This window comes from Columba livia, chromosome 4 (genome assembly GCF_036013475.1).
Source record: "Columba livia isolate bColLiv1 breed racing homer chromosome 4, bColLiv1.pat.W.v2, whole genome shotgun sequence".
NCBI lineage: Eukaryota > Metazoa > Chordata > Aves > Columbiformes > Columbidae > Columba > Columba livia.
Window position 1 is genome coordinate 276434 of NC_088605.1, and position 22030 is coordinate 298463.

Below are 22030 nucleotides of genomic sequence, written 5' to 3' on the forward strand. Positions count from 1 at the left end.
CAGGAACTGGTGGTTTGGCAACAGTATCTTGTTATAGTCGCGCGAAGCTTTCCTAACACGAAAGGCATGTAGTTACAAGGACCTAAGATAAGATATGCATGCTTTCTTACTAACCTATCATGAGCTCAGCTTTTGTAATATGTATGAGCTAATTAGTTGGTATACCAATCAGTATAATCCACGATAGTAGTTGTAATGTATGTAACAGTATAAAAGGATTGTGTAGAGAACAATAAAGTGGACACTTTGCTTGCATCAAGTTGCGTCCCCGTCTCTTCATCGCGGCACGTTTGCTCTCTGGGTTAGGAGGCCATTTGCCTGGGGAAGGCTGCAGAACGCAGGTCCACCTTACAATGAGACTGACAAATAGGAAAAGTCATCAGAAAAACAGCCGAGCAAGGCAGTGATGTCAAACGCAGTCCTGCAGTGACTGCAGCTGCAGGATGGGGAACTAACGTGGCACTTCTGCAAACCAGAACCTGTGGGAAGGAGCGGATCACGAGCCAAACGTGTCAGCAGCTCAGAGTAGTGTCAGAAAGGCAAATAGCAGCCTGACATGCACGAGCAGGCGAGGCACGTGCAAGGCACATGGAACAGCCCTGATCCCATGAACCTGGCAAGCCAGAGGCGTCACAGCCTGGGTCCGGCATGAGGCACCGCGGGCGGGTGCCAGCTCAGTGCCGAGCACAAGGGGACAATGACGTCCGGCCGCTGGGGACAGGGCTCGGACTTGGGGCTGTTGGGTCCTGGACGCTACAAAAGCAGGAAAAACAACTGCCCTGGGCCTGCACCGGGAGAACCCCGCGGCGGGGAACGCGGTGCCGGGGCTGACGCGGGCAGCGGGCTGGGACCAGGCGCTGCCCTGAGCTCCCCCCGGTGCCGGCGCGGCGGGGCTGCCGAGGGGCTGCCGAGCCCGCCCCGGGCCGCGGCCCCGCTCCCGCACGGCACCGGGCAGCTGCGCCCGCCCGACCCGCAGGGGCTGAAGCGCCCGGCCCACCACGGGGCGGTTCGGCCCGGGGGCTACGCGGGTCCCCCGCCCCGCCCCGGCCCCGCCGCGGCGCCACCCGCCGGGGCCGCCCCCTGCTCTGCGGCGGGCGGGGGAGGGCAGGCGGCGGAGCCGCTCCTCCGGCAGCCCCTGCGCGCACCCCCATCCCTCCGCGCGTCCCTCCATCCCTCCGCACACCCTCCATCCCTCCGCACACCCTCCATCCCTCCGCACACCCTCCATCCCTCCGTGCGTCCCTCCATCCCTCCGTGCGTCCCTCCATCCCTCCGTGCGTCCCTCCATCCCTCCGCACACCCTCCATCCCTCCGTGCGTCCCTCCATCCCTCCGCACACCCTCCATCCCTCCGTGCGTCCCTCCATCCCTCCGCACACCCTCCATCCCTCCGTGCGTCCCTCCATCCCTCCGCACACCCTCCATCCCTCCGTGCGTCCCTCCATCCCTCCGCACACCCTCCATCCCTCCGCGCGTCCCTCCATCCTTCCGCTCACCCTCCATCTCTCCGTGCGTCCCTCCATCCCTCCGCACACCCTCCATCCCTCCGCACACCCTCCATCCCTCCGTGCGTCCCTCCATCCCTCCGCACACCCTCCATCCCTCCGCACACCCTCCATCCCTCCGCACACCCTCCATCCCTCCGCGCGTCCCTCCATCCTTCCGCTCACCCCTCTGTCCTTCCCTGCATCCCTCCGCGCACCCCCCCGTCCCTCCGCCCGCCTCAGCAGCGGTATGGCGGGGCGGCCGCGCTTCCTCTGCGGCGTGGTGGAAGGTAGGTAGGTCCCTCCGGGGCCCTGCCCGGTCCACTCGGAGCGAGCAGGGCCAGGAAAGGCCGCCGGGACCCGAGCCGCGCCCGAGCCCCCGGGTGTTGGGGAGTCAGGGATCGGGCCCCTGCACACCCCCACCTCTGCCCGGGGGTGATGGACCAGCACCCTCTGCTGACGCTGCCCAGCTCTTCCCCACATCACTGCTGCATCCCGCAGCCATTCCCGGCTTCAGCACCCTGAAGGGTTTCTGCCTGCCCGGGGCATGGGAGCACATCCCGTGTGTGCCCCCCCGTCCCTGCCCGAGGACACCGCCCGGCCCGGCAGCCCCGTGTGGCTCAGCCCTGTCCGGCCCGCCCCCAGCTCCTGTTTGTGCAGCATCTCTGCGCTGGGGCCAGGCCTGGCAACAGCACCTCTGCTCTTCCCGGCAGCAGTGCCCGCCCTGCCCGGGAGGAGCAGAGCCGCCGTGCAAATAAACACGAGATAAATAGAAAGCACAGGGGTGGGGAGGTTGATAGTGAAAAGAAATACGAGTCAGACAAGAAAAATTGATACAGGATGGAAAGGCTCCCTCGCCCCGGTGGCGCAGGCGTTTTCAACAGAGCTGCTGGCAGGGCACGCGTACGGGGTGGGCAGCGCGCTTGCAGGGTCCTGTCAGTTCACAGCAAAGCGTGAGGGAGGGGCTTGCCGGCAGGTGCTGTACGGGGACTCCTGGGACTTCACTGTGAGCTGAGCAGGGGTTCCGGGGGGCTGAGAAATGGAAAATCTGTTTATCATGGAAATACTTTCTTTGGGTAAAATGTTTGATCCCTGAGTGGCCACATATTTGGCCCTGTGCATGGTGTGGGACAGATATATATTATTTCAAAGTAGATGGAACAGCGTACATGTTCAGGCAGGCAGAAAAAGAAGATAATGGTCAGTGCTGTGGTGCAACGACCACGCCATTGCCCGTGGCTGGCGCTGGGCCGTCGGGCGGCCCCTCCCGGGGCAGCGGGGCGGCAGGGTCTCCCCCACACAGACCAGCTCCGGTGCACTCGGGTGTGTGGGAAACGTGGCTGTTTTCTGGGCCTGGTGCCGGATGCCGAGAGCCGGTCCTTGCTCCCAGACTGCAGGGTAGTTGCCATCTGCCCTTGTGCGGTGCACAGTTCAGCAGATGCATCCACTTCCCTGAATATCTGCTCCTGGTGGCCTCCTCTGCCGGAAGGTGCGTTGACTGGTTCAAAAGTTGCCCACAAAGCAGAGCCCATCCAAATCTAGGAAGCTGCCTCGATAGCTCGGTGCCAGCCCTGTTCAAGACACAATGCATTTTCTGTGAGACTTCCCATTGCAGCTGCCGGCTCTCGCAGAGACTTGAAATGTTAAAGATCCTTCTCTTGCTAAATTTCGAGTCGATGCTGGAACACTTACAGGTTCCTCTTAACCTCGTCTTTAAGAAGCTGTCAAATCTGCATCTGGCCGGAGACGTTCACCTCCCGGTTCTCCCATTGTCCCCGAGTGAGCTTGCTGTCCACCAGGTGTTCTTTCTCGCTGGCTTTGCACACAGCTCTGCGCCTCCCAGGTCTTCCTACATGCAGAAATAGGACGGGCCCTTCCCTGGAAGCGGTTCGGTGGGGGAGCGGCGCTGCACGCCCAGCAGTGCCCCGGCTGCCGTCCCCAGCCCCGGAGCGCTGGGCAGGCGGCTGTCAGGCGCCGGCGCGCAGGCACAGAGCGCGCAGGCGGCAGGAGTGGAAATGTTAAGGAACACTGGGGAATTTGCTGAGTCCAGATCTGCAGTTCCTGCATTCGGCTCTGTCGGTGTGAACCTTCTGGAAGGGCAATGTCCTTGCGGGCGCTGAGGAGGGTCTGTTAGCAGACAGCTGCCTCCTTGTGTGCTGTCCCTTTCTGGATTTTCCCTTGCAAGCTCATGGGGAGGGTGTTTTCCAGTGGGGGACAGACAAGGTGTCTGTGAAACACCTTGTGGAGCCACAGTCCAGCGCTCGTGGGCATCCCGGAAGGCCGTGTGTGTTCTTGACCCGAACACTCGCAGTGGGACGGGGACGCCGCCGAGTCCTGCCCCGCCGCAGTGCGGGTGTGTGTTTGCAGCCTGGAGGGGAGATCTGTCAGTGCGGCTTTGGTGCAGCTTGATTTTTGCAGTGGTTAAAGACAGAGAGCAGCTTTTACAGCCCATGTGGGAGTGATGATGCTTTGCTTCACACAGCCTGACACTACACAGACACAGGGAGATGCAAAGAAAGACAGAACCAGTCTCTGTAAAGAAGAAAATCCCCAGGCAGAAAACTCTGTGATGGATGTACAATAGTTCTGTGCCTTGGTGCACCCTGAATTCATGCTCGGGTGCCCTATAACGCAGCCAGCCCTCAGCTGTCTCCTCCAGGCTCGGTTTCACTGTGCAAAGCCCCCCAGGTCACAGCCACCCTGTGTCATTCTTGCCAGCTGCCTCTCCCGGGAAGTCTGGCAGCACGGCGCCGTACCCCCGGATCGGCAACCGGTGCCCTGCAGGGCCCTATCAGGATAACGATTCTGACGTGCCCAGAGGTGAACAGCTGGCGGATATCTGGGTTTAAGAGCAGCCACCTGGGGACAGCACATAGAGACTTGATTTTACGGCAGTTACAAATGCATTTTGGTGTCGTGTTGTGGTTTTTTTTTCTCACTTTTACAGGTTTCTATGGGAGACCATGGTCTATGGAACAGAGGAAACTTCTCTTTCAATGGCAAGTATCCCGAACTTTCCTGTCTGAAGGTACTTGCCTGCGGTGGAGTGACGGGGTGGAAGGCGGAGTGCTGTGGAGGCAGAGCGGGGAGGACGCCATGCGGGACGGAGGCCCCTGCGGCCGGCCAGCCCTGGGGCACCGGGCACCGGCAGCCGGGGAGCTCAGGCTGCTCCCGGTGCCCCCAGGGCACTCCTGCGCCCGGGTCCAGCCAGGGACAGGGGGCGGACAGGCGGCCCGAGGACACCCGGACAGATGTGGGCTGTGCTGCCCTGTGCCGGCAGAGGGTGCTGGGACTCTGCCACAGCCCAGCTGCAGCCAGATGTGCTGGGATGGGGACCTGGGGATGGGGCCTGGAAGGGGCTGGGTGGAGCGGGTGGGCACCAGTCCCTAGTGCAGGGGGGCGCCTGGCTGGCATGGGGACAGGACCTGCTGCCATGGGGAGTGGTGGGGTCATGGGGACAGGACCTGCTGTCATGGGGAGCGGTGGGGTCAGGGGGACAGGACCTGCTGCCATGGGGAGTGGTGGGGTCATGGGGACAGGACCTGCTGCCATGGGGAGTGGTGGGGTCATGGGGACAGGACCTGCTGCCATGGGGAGCGGTGGGGTCATGGGGACAGGACCTGCTGTCATGGGGAGCGGTGGGGTCAGGGGGACAGGACCTGCTGCCATGGGGAGCGGTGGGGTCATGGGGACAGGACCTGCTGCCATGGGGAGTGGTGGGGTCATGGGGACAGGACCTGCTGTCATGGGGAGCGGTGGGTTCAGGGGGACAGGACCTGCTGCCATGGGGAGCAGTGGGGTCATGGGGACAGGACCTGCTGTCATGGGGAGCGGTGGGGTCATGGGGACAGGACCTGCTGCCATGGGGAGCGGTGGGGTCATGGGGACAGGACCTGCTGCCATGGAGAGCGGTGGGGTCATGGGGACAGGACCTGCTGCCATGGGGAGCGGTGGGGTCATGGGGACAGGACCTGCTGTCATGGGGAGCAGTGGGGTCATGGGGACAGGACCTGCTGTCATGGGGAGCGGTGGAGTCACAGGGACAGGACCTGCTGTCATGGGGAGCGGTGGGGTCATGGGGACAGGACCTGCTGCCATGGGGAGCGGTGGGGTCAGGGGGACAGGACCTGCTGCCATGGGGAGTGGTGGGGTCATGGGGACAGGACCTGCTGTCATGGGGAGCAGTGGGGTCATGGGGACAGGACCTGCTGCCATGGGGAGTGGTGGGGTCATGGGGACAGGACCTGCTGCCATGGGGAGCGGTGGGGTCAGGGGGACAGGACCTGCTGCCATGGGGAGTGGTGGGGTCATGGGGACAGGACCTGCTGTCATGGGGAGCAGTGGGGTCATGGGGACAGGACCTGCTGCCATGGGGAGTGGTGGGGTCATGGGGACAGGACCTGCTGCCATGGGGAGCGGTGGGGTCAGGGGGACAGGACCTGCTGCCATGGGGAGTGGTGGGGTCATGGGGACAGGACCTGCTGTCATGGGGAGCAGTGGGGTCATGGGGACAGGACCTGCTGTCATGGGGAGCGGTGGGGTCATGGGGACAGGACCTGCTGTCATGGGGAGCGGTGGGGTCATGGGGACAGGACCTGCTGCCATGGGGAGCGGTGGGGTCAGGGGGACAGGACCTGCTGTCATGGGGAGCGGTGGGGTCAGGGGGACAGGACCTGCTGCCATGGGGAGTGGTGGGGTCAGGGGGACAGGACCTGCTGCCATGGGGAGCGGCGGGTTCAGGGGGACAGGACCTGCTGCCATGGGGAGTGGTGGGGTCATGGGGACAGGACCTGCTGCCATGGGGAGCGGTGGGGTCATGGGGACAGGACCTGCTGTCATGGGGAGCAGTGGGGTCATGGGGACAGGACCTGCTGTCATGGGGAGCGGTGGGGTCAGGGGGGACAGGACCTGCTGCCATGGGGAGCGGCGGGTTCAGGGGGACAGGACCTGCTGTCATGGGGAGCAGTGGGGTCATGGGGACAGGACCTGCTGTCATGGGGAGCGGTGGGGTCATGGGGACAGGATCTGCTGTCATGGGGAGCGGCGGGTTCAGGGGGACAGGACCTGCTGTCATGGGGAGCGGTGGGGTCATGGGGACAGGACCTGCTGCCATGGGGAGCGGTGGAGTCACAGGGACAGGACCTGCTGCCATGGGGAGCGGTGGGGTCATGGGGACAGGACCTGCTGCCATGGGGAGCGGCGGGTTCAGGGGGACAGGACCTGCTGCCATGGGGAGCGGTGGAGTCACAGGGACAGGACCTGCTGCCATGGGGAGCGGTGGAGTCATGGGGACAGGACCTGCTGCCATGGGGAGCGGTGGGGTCATGGGGACAGGACCTGCTGCCATGGGGAGCGGTGGAGTCACAGGGACAGGACCTGCTGCCATGGGGAGCGGTGGGGTCATGGGGACAGCGCCAGACCTGCTGTCATGGGGAGCGGTGGGGTCAGGGGACAGCGCCAGACCTGCTGCCCACGCCGTGGGAGAGCAGTGGCGGCTGGGCAGGGTTTGGGGAAGAGCGCCAGCCCGGCAGTGCTGCCTCTGGAGGCACCGGCACAGCTGCCCTGCCCCGCTGCACCGCGGTGTGGGTGGCTGCGGCAGCCCGTGCACAGGAGGGTGTCGGGAGCAGGTGGAGGGGCTGGAATGGGAAGTCAGATCCGTGTGAGAGAGAACACGGGATTGCTCACCACACCTTGAGTGCTGAGCTGTCAGGACAATGCGCACTGCCCCATCTCTGCACAGCACCAGCCCAGCGGGTGCGCTGGCTGCAGGACAGCGCATGTGTCCCGGCTGCCGCCCACCGCGCGCGGCCAGCTCGGCCTGCCTGGGACTCCGTGCCCTGCTCCCCGCGGGGGCACCGCGGGGGTTTCCGGTCAGCCCGGCCCGCTGGAGCCACGCTTGTCCTTGTGGAACGGATGGCACAGCAAACCCGCCTCACTCAACCGTGGGCACAGGTGGTGACTTTAGCCAGAGGCTGCCATCCCTGCCTGGTGCTGAGGTGGCCCTTGTGCCCCTGTGAGTCGCCATGTATGTCTGCGTGTCACCACGTGTCCCTGCATGGAAGGATGTGGGCAGGAGCTGCCACTGGCTGGCAGTGAGAGTTGTGCTGGGGTGGGAGCTGATCTGTTCAGGGGAGGCACAGGGGTGTCCTGGCAGCTGCTGCCCCAGCACCGGCCGTGGGCGGGATGAGCTGCAGGGACAGGACCAGTGACAGACCCGGGCCCCGCAGGACCCGCCGTGGGCAGCACCGTGGCCAAGAGCCAGGCAGTGCACTGCCACCATGGACAGTGACATGGACAGTGTGCTGGGGACAGTGAGGAGAGCGTGCTGGTCACAGAACGGGCAGTGTGTTGGGGACAGCGCGGGCACTGCCGTCTTTTTGGTGCGGGCAGTGCGGTGGTTTTGGCGTGGGCAGTGCACTGGCAGTGGGCAGTGCGGTGGTTTTGGCGCGGCAGTGCACTGGCAGTGGGCAGTGCGGTGGTTTTGGTACGGGCAGTGCACTGGCAGTGGGCAGTGCGGTGGTTTTGGTACGGGCAGTGCAGTGGCAGTGGGCAGTGCGGTGGTTTTGGCGCGGCAGTGCACTGGCAGTGGGCAGTGCGGTGGTTTTGGCGCGGCAGTGCACTGGCAGTGGGCAGTGCGGTGGTTTTGGCGTGGGCAGTGCACTGGCAGTGGCAGTGGGCAGTGCGGTGGTTTTGGCGCGGCAGTGCACTGGCAGTGGGCAGTGCGGTGGTTTTGGCGCGGCAGCGCACTGGCAGTGGGCAGTGCGGTGGTTTTGGCACGGGCAGTGCACTGGCAGTGGGCAGTGCGGTGGTTTTGGCGTGGGCAGTGCACTGGCAGTGGGCAGTGCGGTGGTTTTGGCGTGGGCAGTGCACTGGCAGTGGGCAGTGCGGTGGTTTTGGCGCGGCAGTGCACTGGCAGTGGGCAGTGCGGTGGTTTTGGCGCGGCAGTGCACTGGCAGTGGGCAGTGTCGCCGGGCCGTGTGCCGGGGGCTGTGCTGGCGCTGGCGCTGGCAGCCGGGCACCGTGGGGAAGCGTGCTGGTCGTGCTGGGGGCGCGCTGGTGACACTGTGCTGGTCACCAGTGCAGGACCAGAGATGCAGATACAGGAAAATGTAGCTTAGAAAGTTTGGGGAATCGTGGAAAGGAAAGCAGTATTGGTGTTTTGAAGCACGCTAGGGCTGAGAAGGTCTAACGGTGGCCTTGTCTGGACAGGACTGCGATGTGTGAGCACTATGATCTTCAGTGTTTGCTGCTCTGGAAAGAAACAAGATGAGGTGTCTGCATCATGTGGGACACAAAGTGCTTCCTGGTCTGTTCCATTGTGGGAACATGTAAAACATTGTCTGCTGAGGAGGATAAATAAAGATAAATGAGTATATCAGACAGCTTCCGTGGAGGGGAGCCAGGAGAGCTGTCCAGGTAGGCGTCTGCCCCATCCCGGTAATTTCCAGTGAGTCTGGGATTACTGTGCAGTTCTGGAAGGCGTCTGTGCTGTCCGAGGCCAGGGCCGGGGGACGGTGCAGTCTGCTCTCGCGAGCAGACGGGCTCTGCTCTCCCTCTGGCTCCCTCCCCTTCCCTCCAGCTGCAAGCGGAGCCCCCGCGGAGCTGGGCGCTCTCCTCCCCGTCTCGCTCCCGCGTGAGTCACATCTGGACGCCGCTGTGTCCCGGGTGTGGGTGGCTCAGGACCCAGTGCAGGCCCTGGCAGAGCCGCGGTGCAGCCGCAGCGGGGTCTGGCCTGATGGAGCCTGCAGCCAGACCCACGGCTGCCGCACACCGAGCTGCCGCACACCGAGCTGCAGCACATGGAACTGCAGCACACGAACTGCAGCACACGAGCTGCAGCACACGAACTGCAGCACACGAACTGCAGCACACGAACTGCAGCACACGAACTGCAGCACATGAACTGCAGCACACGAACTGCAGCACATGAACTGCAGCACATGAACTGCAGCACACGAACTGCAGCACATGAACTGCAGCACATGAACTGCAGCACATGAACTGCAGCACACGAACTGCAGCACATGAACTGCAGCACATGAACTGCAGCACACGAACTGCAGCACACGAACTGCAGCACACGAACTGCAGCACATGGAACTGCAGCACACGAACTGCAGCACACGGAGCTGCCGCACACCGAGCTGCAGCACATGAACTGCAGCACATGAAGTGCAGCACACGAACTGCAGCACGAGAACTGCAGCACACGGAGCTGCAGCACATGCAGCTGCAGCACACGAACTGCAGCACATGAACTGCAGCACACGAACTGCAGCACATGAACTGCAGCACACGGAGCTGCAGCACATGAACTGCAGCACATGAACTGCAGCACATGAACTGCAGCACATGCAGCTGCAGCACATGAACTGCAGCACACGAACTGCAGCACACGAACTGCAGCACATGAACTGCAGCACATGAACTGCAGCACACGAACTGCAGCACATGCAGCTGCAGCACATGCAGCTGCAGCACACGAACTGCAGCACACGAACTGCAGCACACGAACTGCAGCACATGAACTGCAGCACACGAACTGCAGCACATGAACTGCAGCACATGAACTGCAGCACACGAACTGCAGCACACAGAGCTGCAGCACATGCAGCTGCAGCACATGAACTGCAGCACACGAACTGCAGCACACGAACTGCAGCACACGAACTGCAGCACATGAACTGCAGCACATGCAGCTGCAGCACATGAACTGCAGCACACGGAGCTGCAGCACATGCAGCTGCAGCACATGAACTGCAGCACATGAACTGCAGCACATGAACTGCAGCACACGAACTGCAGCACACGAACTGCAGCACGAGAACTGCAGCACACGAACTGCAGCACATGGAACTGCAGCACACGAACTGCAGCACATGAACTGCAGCACATGAACTGCAGCACATGGAACTGCAGCACACGAACTGCAGCACATGAACTGCAGCACATGAACTGCAGCACACGAACTGCAGCACACGAACTGCAGCACACGAACTGCAGCACACGAACTGCAGCACACGGAGCTGCCGCACATGGAACTGCAGCACATGAACTGCAGCACACGAACTGCAGCACACGAACTGCAGCACATGAACTGCAGCACACGAACTGCAGCACATGCAGCTGCAGCACATGAACTGCAGCACACGAACTGCAGCACATGCAGCTGCAGCACACGAACTGCAGCACACGAACTGCAGCACATGCAGCTGCAGCACACGAACTGCAGCACATGCAGCTGCAGCACACGAACTGCAGCACATGAACTGCAGCACATGCAGCTGCAGCACATGAACTGCAGCACATGAACTGCAGCACACGAACTGCAGCACACAAACTGCAGCACATGAACTGCAGCACACGAACTGCAGCACATGAACTGCAGCACACGAACTGCAGCACATGCAGCTGCAGCACACGAACTGCAGCACACGAACTGCAGCACACGAACTGCAGCACACGAACTGCAGCACATGAACTGCAGCACACGAACTGCAGCACACGAACTGCAGCACACGAACTGCAGCACATGAACTGCAGCACACGAACTGCAGCACACGAACTGCAGCACATGAACTGCAGCACATGAACTGCAGCACACGAACTGCAGCACATGAACTGCAGCACATGAACTGCAGCACATGAACTGCAGCACACGAACTGCAGCACATGAACTGCAGCACACGAACTGCAGCACATGAAATGCAGCACATGAACTGCAGCACACGAACTGCAGCACACGAACTGCAGCACACGAACTGCAGCACATGAACTGCAGCACACGAACTGCAGCACATGAACTGCAGCACATGAACTGCAGCACACGAACTGCAGCACATGAACTGCAGCACATGAACTGCAGCACATGAACTGCAGCACACGAACTGCAGCACACGAACTGCAGCACATGAACTGCAGCACATGAACTGCAGCACACGAACTGCAGCACATGAACTGCAGCACATGAACTGCAGCACATGAACTGCAGCACATGAACTGCAGCACACGAACTGCAGCACATGAACTGCAGCACACGAACTGCAGCACATGCAGCTGCAGCACACGGAGCTGCTCCTGCAGCGCCAGCCCCGTTCACCTCCTTGCCGCTTTGTTCCCCGTCTCCCGGGATCCCCTGTCCGCCCTGCGGCCGCTCTGGCCGCTCGCCCCTCCTCCACCCCTTGCTCAGGACATGGAGCTTTTCATCATCACAGACTTTCTCAAGCGGTTACAACGGGCCGTTTAGGCCCAGCTGGTCCCTCCCACTCGCATTTTCCTCAGCAAAGGTGTTAACCCGTCCCCCGGGGGACAATGTCCGGCTGGTCTCCGGGACCTTCTCATCCAGATGCGATCTTTCCAGGGGTCCCTAAACAACACAAGTTGTTGGGCTTGGCGCTGGGAGCACTGGGATGGAATCGCGGCTGCGCTGTGTGTGGGCCGGGGCTGGCACTGCGGCACCCCGCGCAGATCCGCGGAGGGACAGGGACACGGGCTCCTGGTGCTGTGGTGGCACCTGCCCCAGTGCCGCTTTGCAAAGAGCCGTCTGGAGCCGCGGGTGACCCCTTGTCCTTGCACAGGCTGAAACGCCGGGAGCTGAACTGCTACATGTACGCGCCCAAGGACGAGCTGAAGCACCGGCTGCTCTGGCGAGAGCCCTACACGGAGCACGAGGCAGGTAGAGGCTCCGCTGGGCCCCAAATGGCGGCCGCAGGGTCTGCGGGGGGAAGCAAGGTCTGCATCCCAGCCAGGCTCCGGCGGGCTGTTACCGCTCTTCTTGCCCAGAACCTGCCCATTGCGGGCAACCCCAGACCCTGCCGGTGCAAGGAGCCTCCCAGACCCCATCGCACGGCATTGCCCGCAAGCCCACCCAGCACAGGGAGCTCCCCACGGGGCTCTGGCAATATGTTTGAATGTGCCAGGGCCTGGAGACCATTGCAGAGAGCCCTCTATCTCCCAAGGGGCTGGAAACTCTCCCCTGGGCATCTCCAGGTGCTCTCTCCTGCCTCACGATGCCCTCAGATCCTTCCTTTTGGGCCACTGTGGTTCCATCTCCCTCCTCCCCGCGCTCACAGCACCCGCTTTGTCCCCAGCCCGCATGCGGTCTCTCATCGAAGCCGCCCAAGAGCAGGGTGTGGAGTTTGTTTTTGCCATTTCTGCTGGCCAGGACATGGTGTTTTCAAGTGCTGGGGATCGGCTCCTGCTGCAGCAAAAACTCAGGCAGGTACCGTGGTCCTTCCTTCCCCCCGCTGGGCAAGGGGCACAGGAGCTTGCGCGTGAGCCCCATGCCCACCCCAAAGGCTGGCGGGCTCCGTAAACCCCTCCTGCTGCTGCATGTTGGGGAGCAGCTGTGGGGTGGCCGGTGGCAGATGTGCTGTCCCCGTCACGGTGACGGTGCCTGGGCAGCGCTGGGGCAGGAGAGGGACCGGTCAAGCCCCGAGCTCGCCGGGCAGCACCGGAGGCCGGTGCAGGTGGTGCTGACCCCGGCTCCTCAAGGAGGGTGAGGAGCCGCCGGCACAGCGGGTTTCTCTGTTGGCAGCTGCTCCTGCCCGCGGCACAGCCCGGCGGCCGCTGCCCTGCGCCGTGCCTGGCCACCACCTCCAGCAAACGTGGCCGTGCCCAGCTCTGGGGCCGTGGCTGTGGGGCTGGCGTGTGCCCACGGAACGGCTGGGCCTTGTGCGAGGGGACACGGCGGGGGCTGCTCTGCCCGCTGTGCCCATCTGGGCGCCCAGACCCCTGCCCGGGCAGCGGGGGCTCGTCCAGGGCTTGCTGCCTCCCTTCTCTCTGCTGCCCAGGGATCCCTGCAGTCCGTGCCCATGCCCACAGGTGGCTGCCATGGGGTGCCACTCCTTCGCTCTGCTCTTTGATGACATCGACCCCTGCATGTGCCAAGCTGACAGAGACGTCTTCCCCTCCCTGGCGCAGGCTCAGGCCTCTGTGGCCAACGAGGCGTACCAGGAGCTGGGCCAGCCCTCCATCTTCCTCTTCTGCCCCACAGGTACCGCCTGCAGCAGCGCGGCCCCAGCCCCTCATGCCTGGGGCCCAGTGCTTGACCGGCCCGGGCGCCCCACAGCAGCCGGGGCTGGCGGCACCGGTGCCCGTGCCTGCTGAGAGCCGGCTGGCCCCGTCCTGCTCCTGCGGGAGCCCTGGGGATCTCAGGGCTGGGACGGGACCAGGCGGCAGACGGGCTGGCACAGCAGTAGCCGTGCGCGCTTGTTCCCATGCACACGTTCCCCGCCCCCACCCGCTGGTCCCAGGCAGCCTCTCCTCTCCTGGTCTCTGCCCCACGGGGCTGCTCTCTGCTCTCTCCACAGAGTACTGCAGCTCCCTGTGCTCCCCCAGCCCCAGCCAGTCCTGCTACTTGCTGACGCTTGGCCAGGAGCTGCTCCCGGGGATCGGCGTCATCTGGACAGGTGGGCACCGGCCCGGTGCTGGGGGTGCCGTGGGGCCGACAGCGGGTCGGGCTGTGGGTCTGCTCTGCTGGCTGGGGAGCGTGTGCTGGGGGGTGACCCTCGTCCCCATGCTCGGTGCCCGGCCACGTGTACGTCCCTGTCGCGTGACGGGCCGTGTTCTGCTGCTCCACGCGTGTCCGTGCTGTGGTGCTCCAGGCCCAAAGGTGGTGTCACAAGAGCTCTCGGCCACGCTGCTGGAGGAGGTGGAGGGCGTCCTGCAGCGCCGCCCCGTCATCTGGGACAACCTCTACGCCAACGACTACGACTGCAGACGTGTCTTCCTGGGCCCCTACACGGGACGTGCCCCCGGCCTCATGTCCAGGCTCCGCGGACTGCTCCTCAACCCCAACTGCGAGCTCCAGGCCAACTTCATCCCCATACACACCCTGGGCAGCTGGTTTCAGAGCGAGCTGGGGAGCTGTGCCCGCCCCGATCACGCAGGTAGCTGGTCCCAGCGCACCAGGCAGCTCTGCACATGGCGCCTGGGCTGGCAGGGGTTGCGTGCCCCCAGGACAGGGCCTGGCCATCGCCGCCTGGCTGCGCCTCGGCTCTGAGGCTTCCGCGTGGCAGCGGGGTGGGGTGTCACCGGGGTGGGGTGTCTCACTGGGGTGGGGTGTCTGTCTCACCTGGGTGAGGTGTCTCACCCGGATGGGCACCAGTCGGCACCCCTGGGCATGGCATCCATCCCGGGGGCATCTCCCTGGGGTGGCAAGGAGGGACTGCCTGCCCCCAGTGCGGTGTGCGACAGCTCTGTCAAGCAAAGAATGGGACTGCCCAGGCTGATGAGCACCGGTTCCTTAGGGATGGAGGTTACAGCAGCCCTGAGGGACAGCCAAGGCCCGCAGAAGGGGACATATAGCCCTCGGGAGGGCACATACAGCCCCCAGGAGGCCCTGGAGTTGGCGCTGCTTGACTGGGTGGCCGAGATAAACCAGCAGGCCTTGGAGCCAGGTAGGTGATGAACTCTCACTGTGCAGCACCCTCAGCCCCCCCGGAGTGCTGGTCGGGCTCTGCTGGGCGCTCGGTGGGTGAGGGAGCCCCGTCCCTGCCCGTTTGGATGGGGTGCTGTGGCTGGTGCTGCTGCACGGTCTGTGTGCCGTGGTGGGCGGCTGTGGGTGTCCCTCGTGCCGTGCTGCCCCGTGGGTGCTGCTGGCCCAGCCGCACGCCAGAGGGGATGTCCTTGGCTGGCAGCGCGCTGGCCCAGGCTGTGGCACGGCTCTGGAGGAGCGGATTCAGCCAGGAGCAAGCTTGGTGCTTCACAGTGTTTGCCTCTGCAAAGCCTCAGCTGCCACGGCAGCCTGAAAGGCACAGGGCAAACCAAAGCCCTCGGTCCTGGCAGCTCCCTGGTCCCGCCAGCTTGGAGATGGAGCTTCCCGGCACAGCCGCCCCAGGGCTGTCCTGCCTGTGGGCAGCAGGTTCCATGCAGGTGCCAGCGGGGCCTCCCCTTGCTCCTTTCTGCCAGGAGGAAAGGCCCTGGGACACCCCAGCGTCAGCCTGAAGGGAGGAACGAGGCTGCAGCCCGACTCAGGAGGACAGGAGGTGGTGTCTGACCCCCAGCCCCATGGCTGTGTTCCCGGTGCGGCGGAGCAGGGTGGCCGTGAGCCCTGCGGCATGGCACCGGGGCAGGGATGGAGGAAGGTGACCTCGGAGCCTGGGAAGGGCAGCGGGAGCAGGACCTCTGCTGACGGTCAGCAAAGCCCCACAGGGGCCTGGGACCAGCTCACCACAGGGAGCAGAGAGAGCTGCGAGCCCTCTGCTCTGCCCAGCACGGCCGGGAGCACCCCGTCCACAACAGCCCCGGTGGCTACGGAGACCCTGCACAGCCCAGGCCCTGCCATGTGCTGCAGCAACAGGGCCAGTGCCAGCCAGAACCTTCCCCTTCCCACCAGTGGTGCCAGGACAGGGGGTGGCAGCCCCTCGCAGGCCCCCTGCAGCGCCCAGCCCGAGGCCAGCAGGGCTGACATGTCCCAGACACACCCAGGGCCTGGAGCTGGTGCCAGCCCTGGCCCTGCAGCCCCGCTCCCCGATGGGGCTGGTGCCAGCCCTGGCTCCGCAGTCCCGCTCCCCGATGGGGCTGGTGCCAGCCCTGGCCCTGCAGCCCCGCTCCCCGATGGGGCTGGTGCCAGCCCTGGCTCCCCAGCCCCGCTCCCCGATGGGGCTGGTGCCAGCCCTGGCCCTGCAGTCCCGCTCCCCGATGGGGCTGGTGCCAGCCCTGGCTCCCCAGCCCCGCTCCCCGATGGGGCTGGTGCCAGCCCTGGCCCTGCAGCCCCGCTCCCCGATGGGGCTGGTGCCAGCCCTGGCTCCCCGGCACCCTGGACCCCAGAGGAGGCTGTGTCCAGCACCATGGCCCTGCTGACTCTGGAGAAGACTGGGTCTGGTCCCACAGAACCACTGACTGCCAAGGAGGCCAGGTCCAACCCCACAGCCCCGGTGACCCCAGACGAGGCCAGGTCCAACCCCACAGCACCACTGACGCTAGACGAGGTGCGGATGCTGGTAGAGCTCTTCTACCTGCCCTACCACCACGGCTCGCAGGCACAGCATCTCCTGGAGCACTTTCGGTGGCTCTGGGCAAACAGCCTCAGCGTGGGTGTCCCGGCGGCAGCAGACGATGCCAGTGGGGTAAGGCTGGTCCAGGCACTGCTGCGGGCCGGTGCCCACCATGGTCGCACTGACGCCCGTCCGTCCCCAGGGCACGAGGTGGCGCGGCCGAGCCCAGTCCTTCCAGCTGCTCTGCGCGCAGATCTGCCGCCTGCACAGCCGCTTGGTCAGCAGCGCCGGCCGGGCGCTGCTCTACGACCTGCACCGCTACCTCTGGGACATCCGCAACGTGCTGCTGGCCGCCAGTGCCTTCGTCCTCTGGCTGGGTGCGTGCTGGTGCCAGACCTGAGCCAGCCTTGAGGCCCTGCAGTCCCTGTTTGCACCAAATCCAGACTCCCTGAAGGGCAGCAGCCCCTGGGCACTGTGGTACACCCGCGCATCCGAGGCTTGTTCTGTGGTGATCCACTGTTCCTCCCCTTAAGGAGGTGAAGGTGCCTGGGACCCCTCGTAGCAGTCTGGGGCCCCTGTGTCCAGCAGGGGGTGGCAGGGTCTCTCCTGGGAGAACACCTCCTGCTGTGCTGTACCCACGTAACTGCCTCGCCTCCCTTGCAGATGGGCATCTCCTCTGCGACCGCGACCCCAAGGGCACCTGGCGAAGCTGCTTTGGCTGTGAGTACCAGTGCTGCCCAGTTCCCCTCCCGCCTGCTGCCCGGTCACCTCCAGCCCCGCAGCAGCGGCACTGGCCATGGGGCTGCCTCCCCCGGCACCCCGCGGCCGGCAGGGCGGGATGGCCACAGGGAGGCCGGCGCGCTGCGTGCCCGGTACACCGAGGCAGGATGGGGCACCGCTGCGGGGACAGGGCAGGCATCGGAGCGGCTCCTCACCATCTCTCACAGTCCTATTCCTAGGACATGGTTCCTCAGGCCTTTTAATCCAGGCACCTTCTGTCCTTTCTGGTTGAAGGGATCCAGGAGCCATGGGAAGCAGTAATGCCCCGGGTGGCAGAGATGAGGCTGGATTTTGAACGCCTGTGCACCACCTTGGGAGCCCCAGTTCCTCTGGTTTAGGGTGCCCTAGTTGTTCTGTGAGCCTTGTTATCTCTTACCAGCCAGGACCTGTTACCAAATGAGGGTCTCCAGGTCCAGTGTGGGACAGGCCATGTGCCTCGAACCCCTTGTGCAGGGCAGCAGGCGCACGCCGTGCCAGGCTGCAGCTCCGCGGCTGTACCCCGGAGCTGTCTTACCTCACGCTCTTTGTGGAGGCAAGATCGCACCTTTCCCCGCTCCCCCCTTCAGGCTTCGTCACGGAAGGCGTGCGGCTGGCCGCCGCGGCCAGGAGAGGTCCTGTGCCGGGGCCGCACGGCTCTGGGACAGACCCCTGGAGCTGTGACCAGAGTGCGTCATGACATTGCTGTGCAGTGGAGGCTGATCTCCCTCAGCCCAGCAGGTTTTTTGTTCACCTCACCTATTTGTTGCCTGTTGCCTCCAGGGTGCAAGAGCATCACTGCCCCGATCCTGCTGGGGGGGGACGCCGAGCCCTGGGCACGCCGTGGGGGCCTGTTTGGAGAGCTGCAGGTGAGAGCCCGCGCCAGGCTGTGGGGCTGCAGGGCTCCTGCAGCCGCTGGGGAGCTGGGATCCCAGCTGCTGCTCCCGGCCCTGCCTTTGGGTCGCGGGAAGGCAGAGGTGCCCTGGGCCTCTGTGCCTCGGCTGCAGCTCCTGAGGCTCAGGGTGCCCCAGGGGGACCCTCCTCCTGCTGCCTCCGGACAAGCTCTGGAGCCGGGACAACCTGCTCCTTGCTGGGCCGTGTCTCTTCCAGGCTCTGCTGCCCGTGGGGAACAGCTGTGACCTCTTCTACCAGCCACCTCCGCTCTTCCCATGCAGCCAGCTGTACCTGCTGCGCCCGCTGCTGCCCCCGGACAAGGTGAGACCGCGGCACGAAGGGGTGGCGGAGCTCACCCGTGCGTGGTCTAACGAGACACGTGCTCATCTGCTGCTGCCGCAGTACTGAGCTCGCAGTGCAGGTGATGCAGGTGGGAAGGGATGTCTGGGCTCCAGACCCGCTCAGAGAAGGACAGCCTGGGCAGGTCACCCGGGGCTGTGTCCAGCAGCGTGCCAGCCCCGGCGGCCTCGGCAGGGGCCGTCACCTGCCCCTCTGGCAGCCAGCAGCCGGGGAGGGAGACCCAGCCCAGGTGCAAGCAGCAGGAGCCGCGGATAAACCAGCACAGACTTGGGGTCACCAGGTTGCGAGGGGCTCTCCAGATCAGCCCCGGTGCTGATCTCCAGCAGTGGCCACAAGCAGAGGAAGGCCATCTGGAACAGACAAGGGTGGATGGCGACCTGCAGCCCTCGTCAGCCTGCAGCTCTGGGCACGGCCTGAGCCTGTCCGGGTCCAGCTCCAAATCAGCCCCTTCTTCAAACGCTCACCCAGTTTATAGGGCAGCTCCCACTGGAGAGGCAGCAGCCTCTGTCAGCTGTGACCTGCTTGCTGCCAGCCCTGCCTGTGACATCCCAGCCGTGCGATGGGACAGGGAGGGAATGGGAGAATTTGGAGGTGGGGAGACACGGGAGTTAAACTGCTGCTGAATCCAGCAGAGCCCTGGCTTACCTTGTGCCACAGCCTGCGCTGAACACGCCGCTCCTGGCCCTGCCGCCTCCCTCACTAAAGGCAGCGCTAGCGCGGCAGGTCAGCCGTCACGGGCACAACTGCACACCCCTGCTCATACAGCGCCCGGCAACGGGGAGCTGCGGCGCTCACAAATAACAGAGCGGGGCTGCCGGCACATGAGAGCGAGTTGTATTATTATCAGACTGCAGCTGCCAGCACTTCCGTTGCAAGAGCTTTTCTTCATCTGCCTGTTGTCAGATTTAATCTGATCAGGCTAAGCTTTAACAAGCTGAATGTCTGTGTTCAGTGAAACTCTGAGAGAAAACCCAGCTCAGCGCTTCAGCCGGCTCTGGGAGCGGCGCTCGGAAGAGCTCTGTCCCGCCCCGGCCGGCGGTGGGGCCTGTGCTTTGAGAAGCAAGGCTTTTAGCAGGGTGCTCTTTCTGCTGGCCCCACGAGCACCAGCAAACTCAGCTCTGACCAACACGGGAAATGTTGAGGTGTCCCACTTTGCACATGCTCTGTGGAGACTTGAGGTTCAGGGCTGGTTTTGCTGCTGTTGCTCTGAGCATGCCTGGTCCTGGGCTGAGCAGCTGCCGCTCCGGGGTGCTGGCTGCAATGCAGCTTCCCCTGGGAAGTGTTGCTGTGCTGTGGCAATGAGCCTCAGGCCAGCAAAGGCGGTGCTCAGTGCATTGCTTGGCACAGATGCCTGCGCCCTTGGACGGCTGAAGCGCATACCCTTGCACCTTCCCTGGCCAGGACATGCGGGATGCCACAGCCCTGGCTGCGCTCCTTTATAGTCGCCCTGGGCAGCTGCTGGTCCCGTGGCCCGGCAGGGATGGGGCAGGGCCAGCAGGGCTGAGGTGGGTCTGCATCTTCCAGGCAGAGCTTTACCAGATGTGCCGGGAGAGTTTGGACTGTGACCCCAAAGTCGCAGAGATCCTCGTGGCCCACCCCGACCTCCTTGGTGACAGGTGAGTCGTGGCCCTTCGGGGGCTCCCTCTTGCCAAGCCCGGCCACGCGCAGGGCGATGCTGGGCTGTACTGGGAGGCAGCGGCCCCTCCTCTCATTGCTGTGGGGACCAGCTGTGCCTGCAGCACGGCTGCCATGGCCCTGCCGTGCAGAAGGGGACAGGGAGGGCAGTCCCTGCGCCAGTGTCCGTGCAGGTGGACCCGCTCTCAGCTGGGCTGTGGGGGCTGCGGGGGCTCCCCTTGGCCCAGGGCTTTGCTGGGGTGCTGTCCCGCCGGGGCAGGAAGGAGGAGGCTGGGCTGGGCTGGACAGGGCTGAGCTTCCCTGGGCCAGGCTGGGCACCAGGTGCGGCTCAGCGGTGCTATTGCTCTGGCTGGCAGGTTGCTGGGCAGCTTCCTGAGCCTGAGCCCCGAGTACACGTTCGTGCTGGAGGATGAGGGTGGCCCGTGCGGCTACGCAGCCGGAGCACTCTGCGCTGAAGACTTCCTGCAACAGCGAGACAGCAACTGGCTACCGGCCACACGGCACAAGTACCCCCGAGACCTGGGCGCAGGGACCCCAGCTCCAGGACAGGTGAGGGGGCACCTGGAGCAGAGGGGAGCGGGTATGGGGCTGTGGAGAGAGCTCCCTCACTTGTGTTTGTCTCCCGCAGGGTGCCCTGGAGGAAGCACTGCTCTTCTTCCACACAGAGCCGCTGGCTGTGCCCGTGCCCGTGCTGCGGCGCTTCCCCTCCCTGGTGCAGCTGGGCACGGCCCCCCGTGTACTGGACGTGGGGGCCAGCCGCAGCCTGGCCATCTGCCTGCTCAGTGCGCTCAGGGCCAACGGTGAGCACGGCCCCCGAGCCGGGGCCCTGGAGTCCCCTTCATCCTGCACGGCCCTGTCCTGCCTGCTCCCCTGCCCACTGCAGAGCCAGGGGCCAGCCCCACCCGCACCCCACCTCTCAGCCCTCCCCGGGGCTCCCTGTCCCGTCCTTGGCTCAGACTGGCCCCGGCATGCCCACCAGGGCACACGGACCCATGTCTCAGGGCATTGCTCAGGCACCCCGTGCCAAAGGGCTGCGGAGAGGCTGCCCCCCTGGGGGAGGGGGTCCCAGCCGCTGGCGCCAACCCCAGCACTGGGGTCCTGGTGCCAGGGCCTGACCTCTCCCCGCCCTTCCAGGGTCGCGGGGAGTGTTTTGCCAGGTCAGTGCCACTGACCAGCAGCAGCTGAGCTTCTACAGCAGGCTGGGCTTTGTCGCCCTGCCAGTGGCCTGGGACAGCTCTCCTGGCACTCGGCTCCTGGGACGTCTCCTCTGAGCAGCTGGGGGTGCAGGCACAGGGAGGCCGTGCTGCAGGACGTGCTGACCCCCATCCTGCACGGCATCGGCCCGAGGCAGCGGGAGCAGCGCGCACCTTGAGCAGGGCAGGTGGACGTGATGGGGACATAGCCTGGGGGTGAGGAGGACGTCACTGGGATGTGTGCAGGGCACTCGGCTGTGAGGGTCCTTTGGCGACAGAGAGGTCTTTCTGCCTTCTCAGGAGATCTGGGCAGCAGGGCCCCTCTGCTCCTCCCCTGACTGTTCCTGCTTGCCAAGCACCCTCCACCTTTGCTGGGCAGCCAGCGACATCCCTGGGCTGGCTGCAGAGCACAGGCCTGGTGGAACCGCGTGGGCCGTGTTCGGGTCACAGAGCATGGCACCGTGCCCCAGCGCTAAGAGGGTGTCCCTGTCCTGCGGGCTGGCTGTCCCGCTCTCTCCATCCCGCATGGCACTAGGCAGGGCAGCCGGTGCCGGGGCTGGCTCTCGGCACCAAGGACCTGCTTGTCCGCATGGTCTGGTGTGGGACACAGTGAGGCAGCTGCCATCTCTGCTGCCCGAGGGAAGTGCTGTCCTTGGCAATAAAGTATTTGCTGGGCTCTCGCCGTGGTTCATCTCTTGGGGGAAACTGTTGGGGTACCAGCATGTCCCTCTCACACCCTCATGCCCAGCTTGCAGCCAGCCCTGCCTGTC

General features: G+C 64.5%; 1 protein-coding gene across 8 annotated transcripts; it reads left to right on the plus strand.

The window, feature by feature from the left end:
- The first annotated feature begins 1163 nt into the window (after positions 1–1163).
- LOC102086261 (protein O-GlcNAcase-like) lies at positions 1164–21940 on the plus strand. Of its 8 annotated transcripts, XR_010472002.1 has the most exons (18): positions 1164–1773; positions 4431–4482; positions 12061–12154; positions 12574–12704; positions 13276–13478; positions 13795–13893; positions 14089–14373; positions 14734–14883; positions 15395–16554; positions 16625–16799; positions 17086–17142; positions 17962–18047; positions 18289–18393; positions 19957–20048; positions 20424–20616; positions 20696–20867; positions 21202–21444; positions 21561–21940. XR_010472002.1 is itself a non-coding variant. In XM_065060055.1 (17 exons), the coding sequence occupies exons 2-17, from the start codon at positions 4454–4456 to the stop codon at positions 21336–21338; spliced, it is 3168 nt and encodes a 1055-aa protein (XP_064916127.1). In that variant the 5' UTR covers positions 1164–3836; positions 4431–4453; the 3' UTR covers positions 21339–21940. The 8 variants fall into 8 exon arrangements, 7 of the variants coding, with proteins under 7 accessions (XP_064916127.1, XP_064916124.1, XP_064916129.1 ...); XM_065060055.1 differs by having other exon boundaries at positions 1164–3836; positions 21202–21940; XM_065060052.1 differs by having other exon boundaries at positions 21202–21940.
- Positions 21941–22030: the final 90 nt, after the last annotated feature.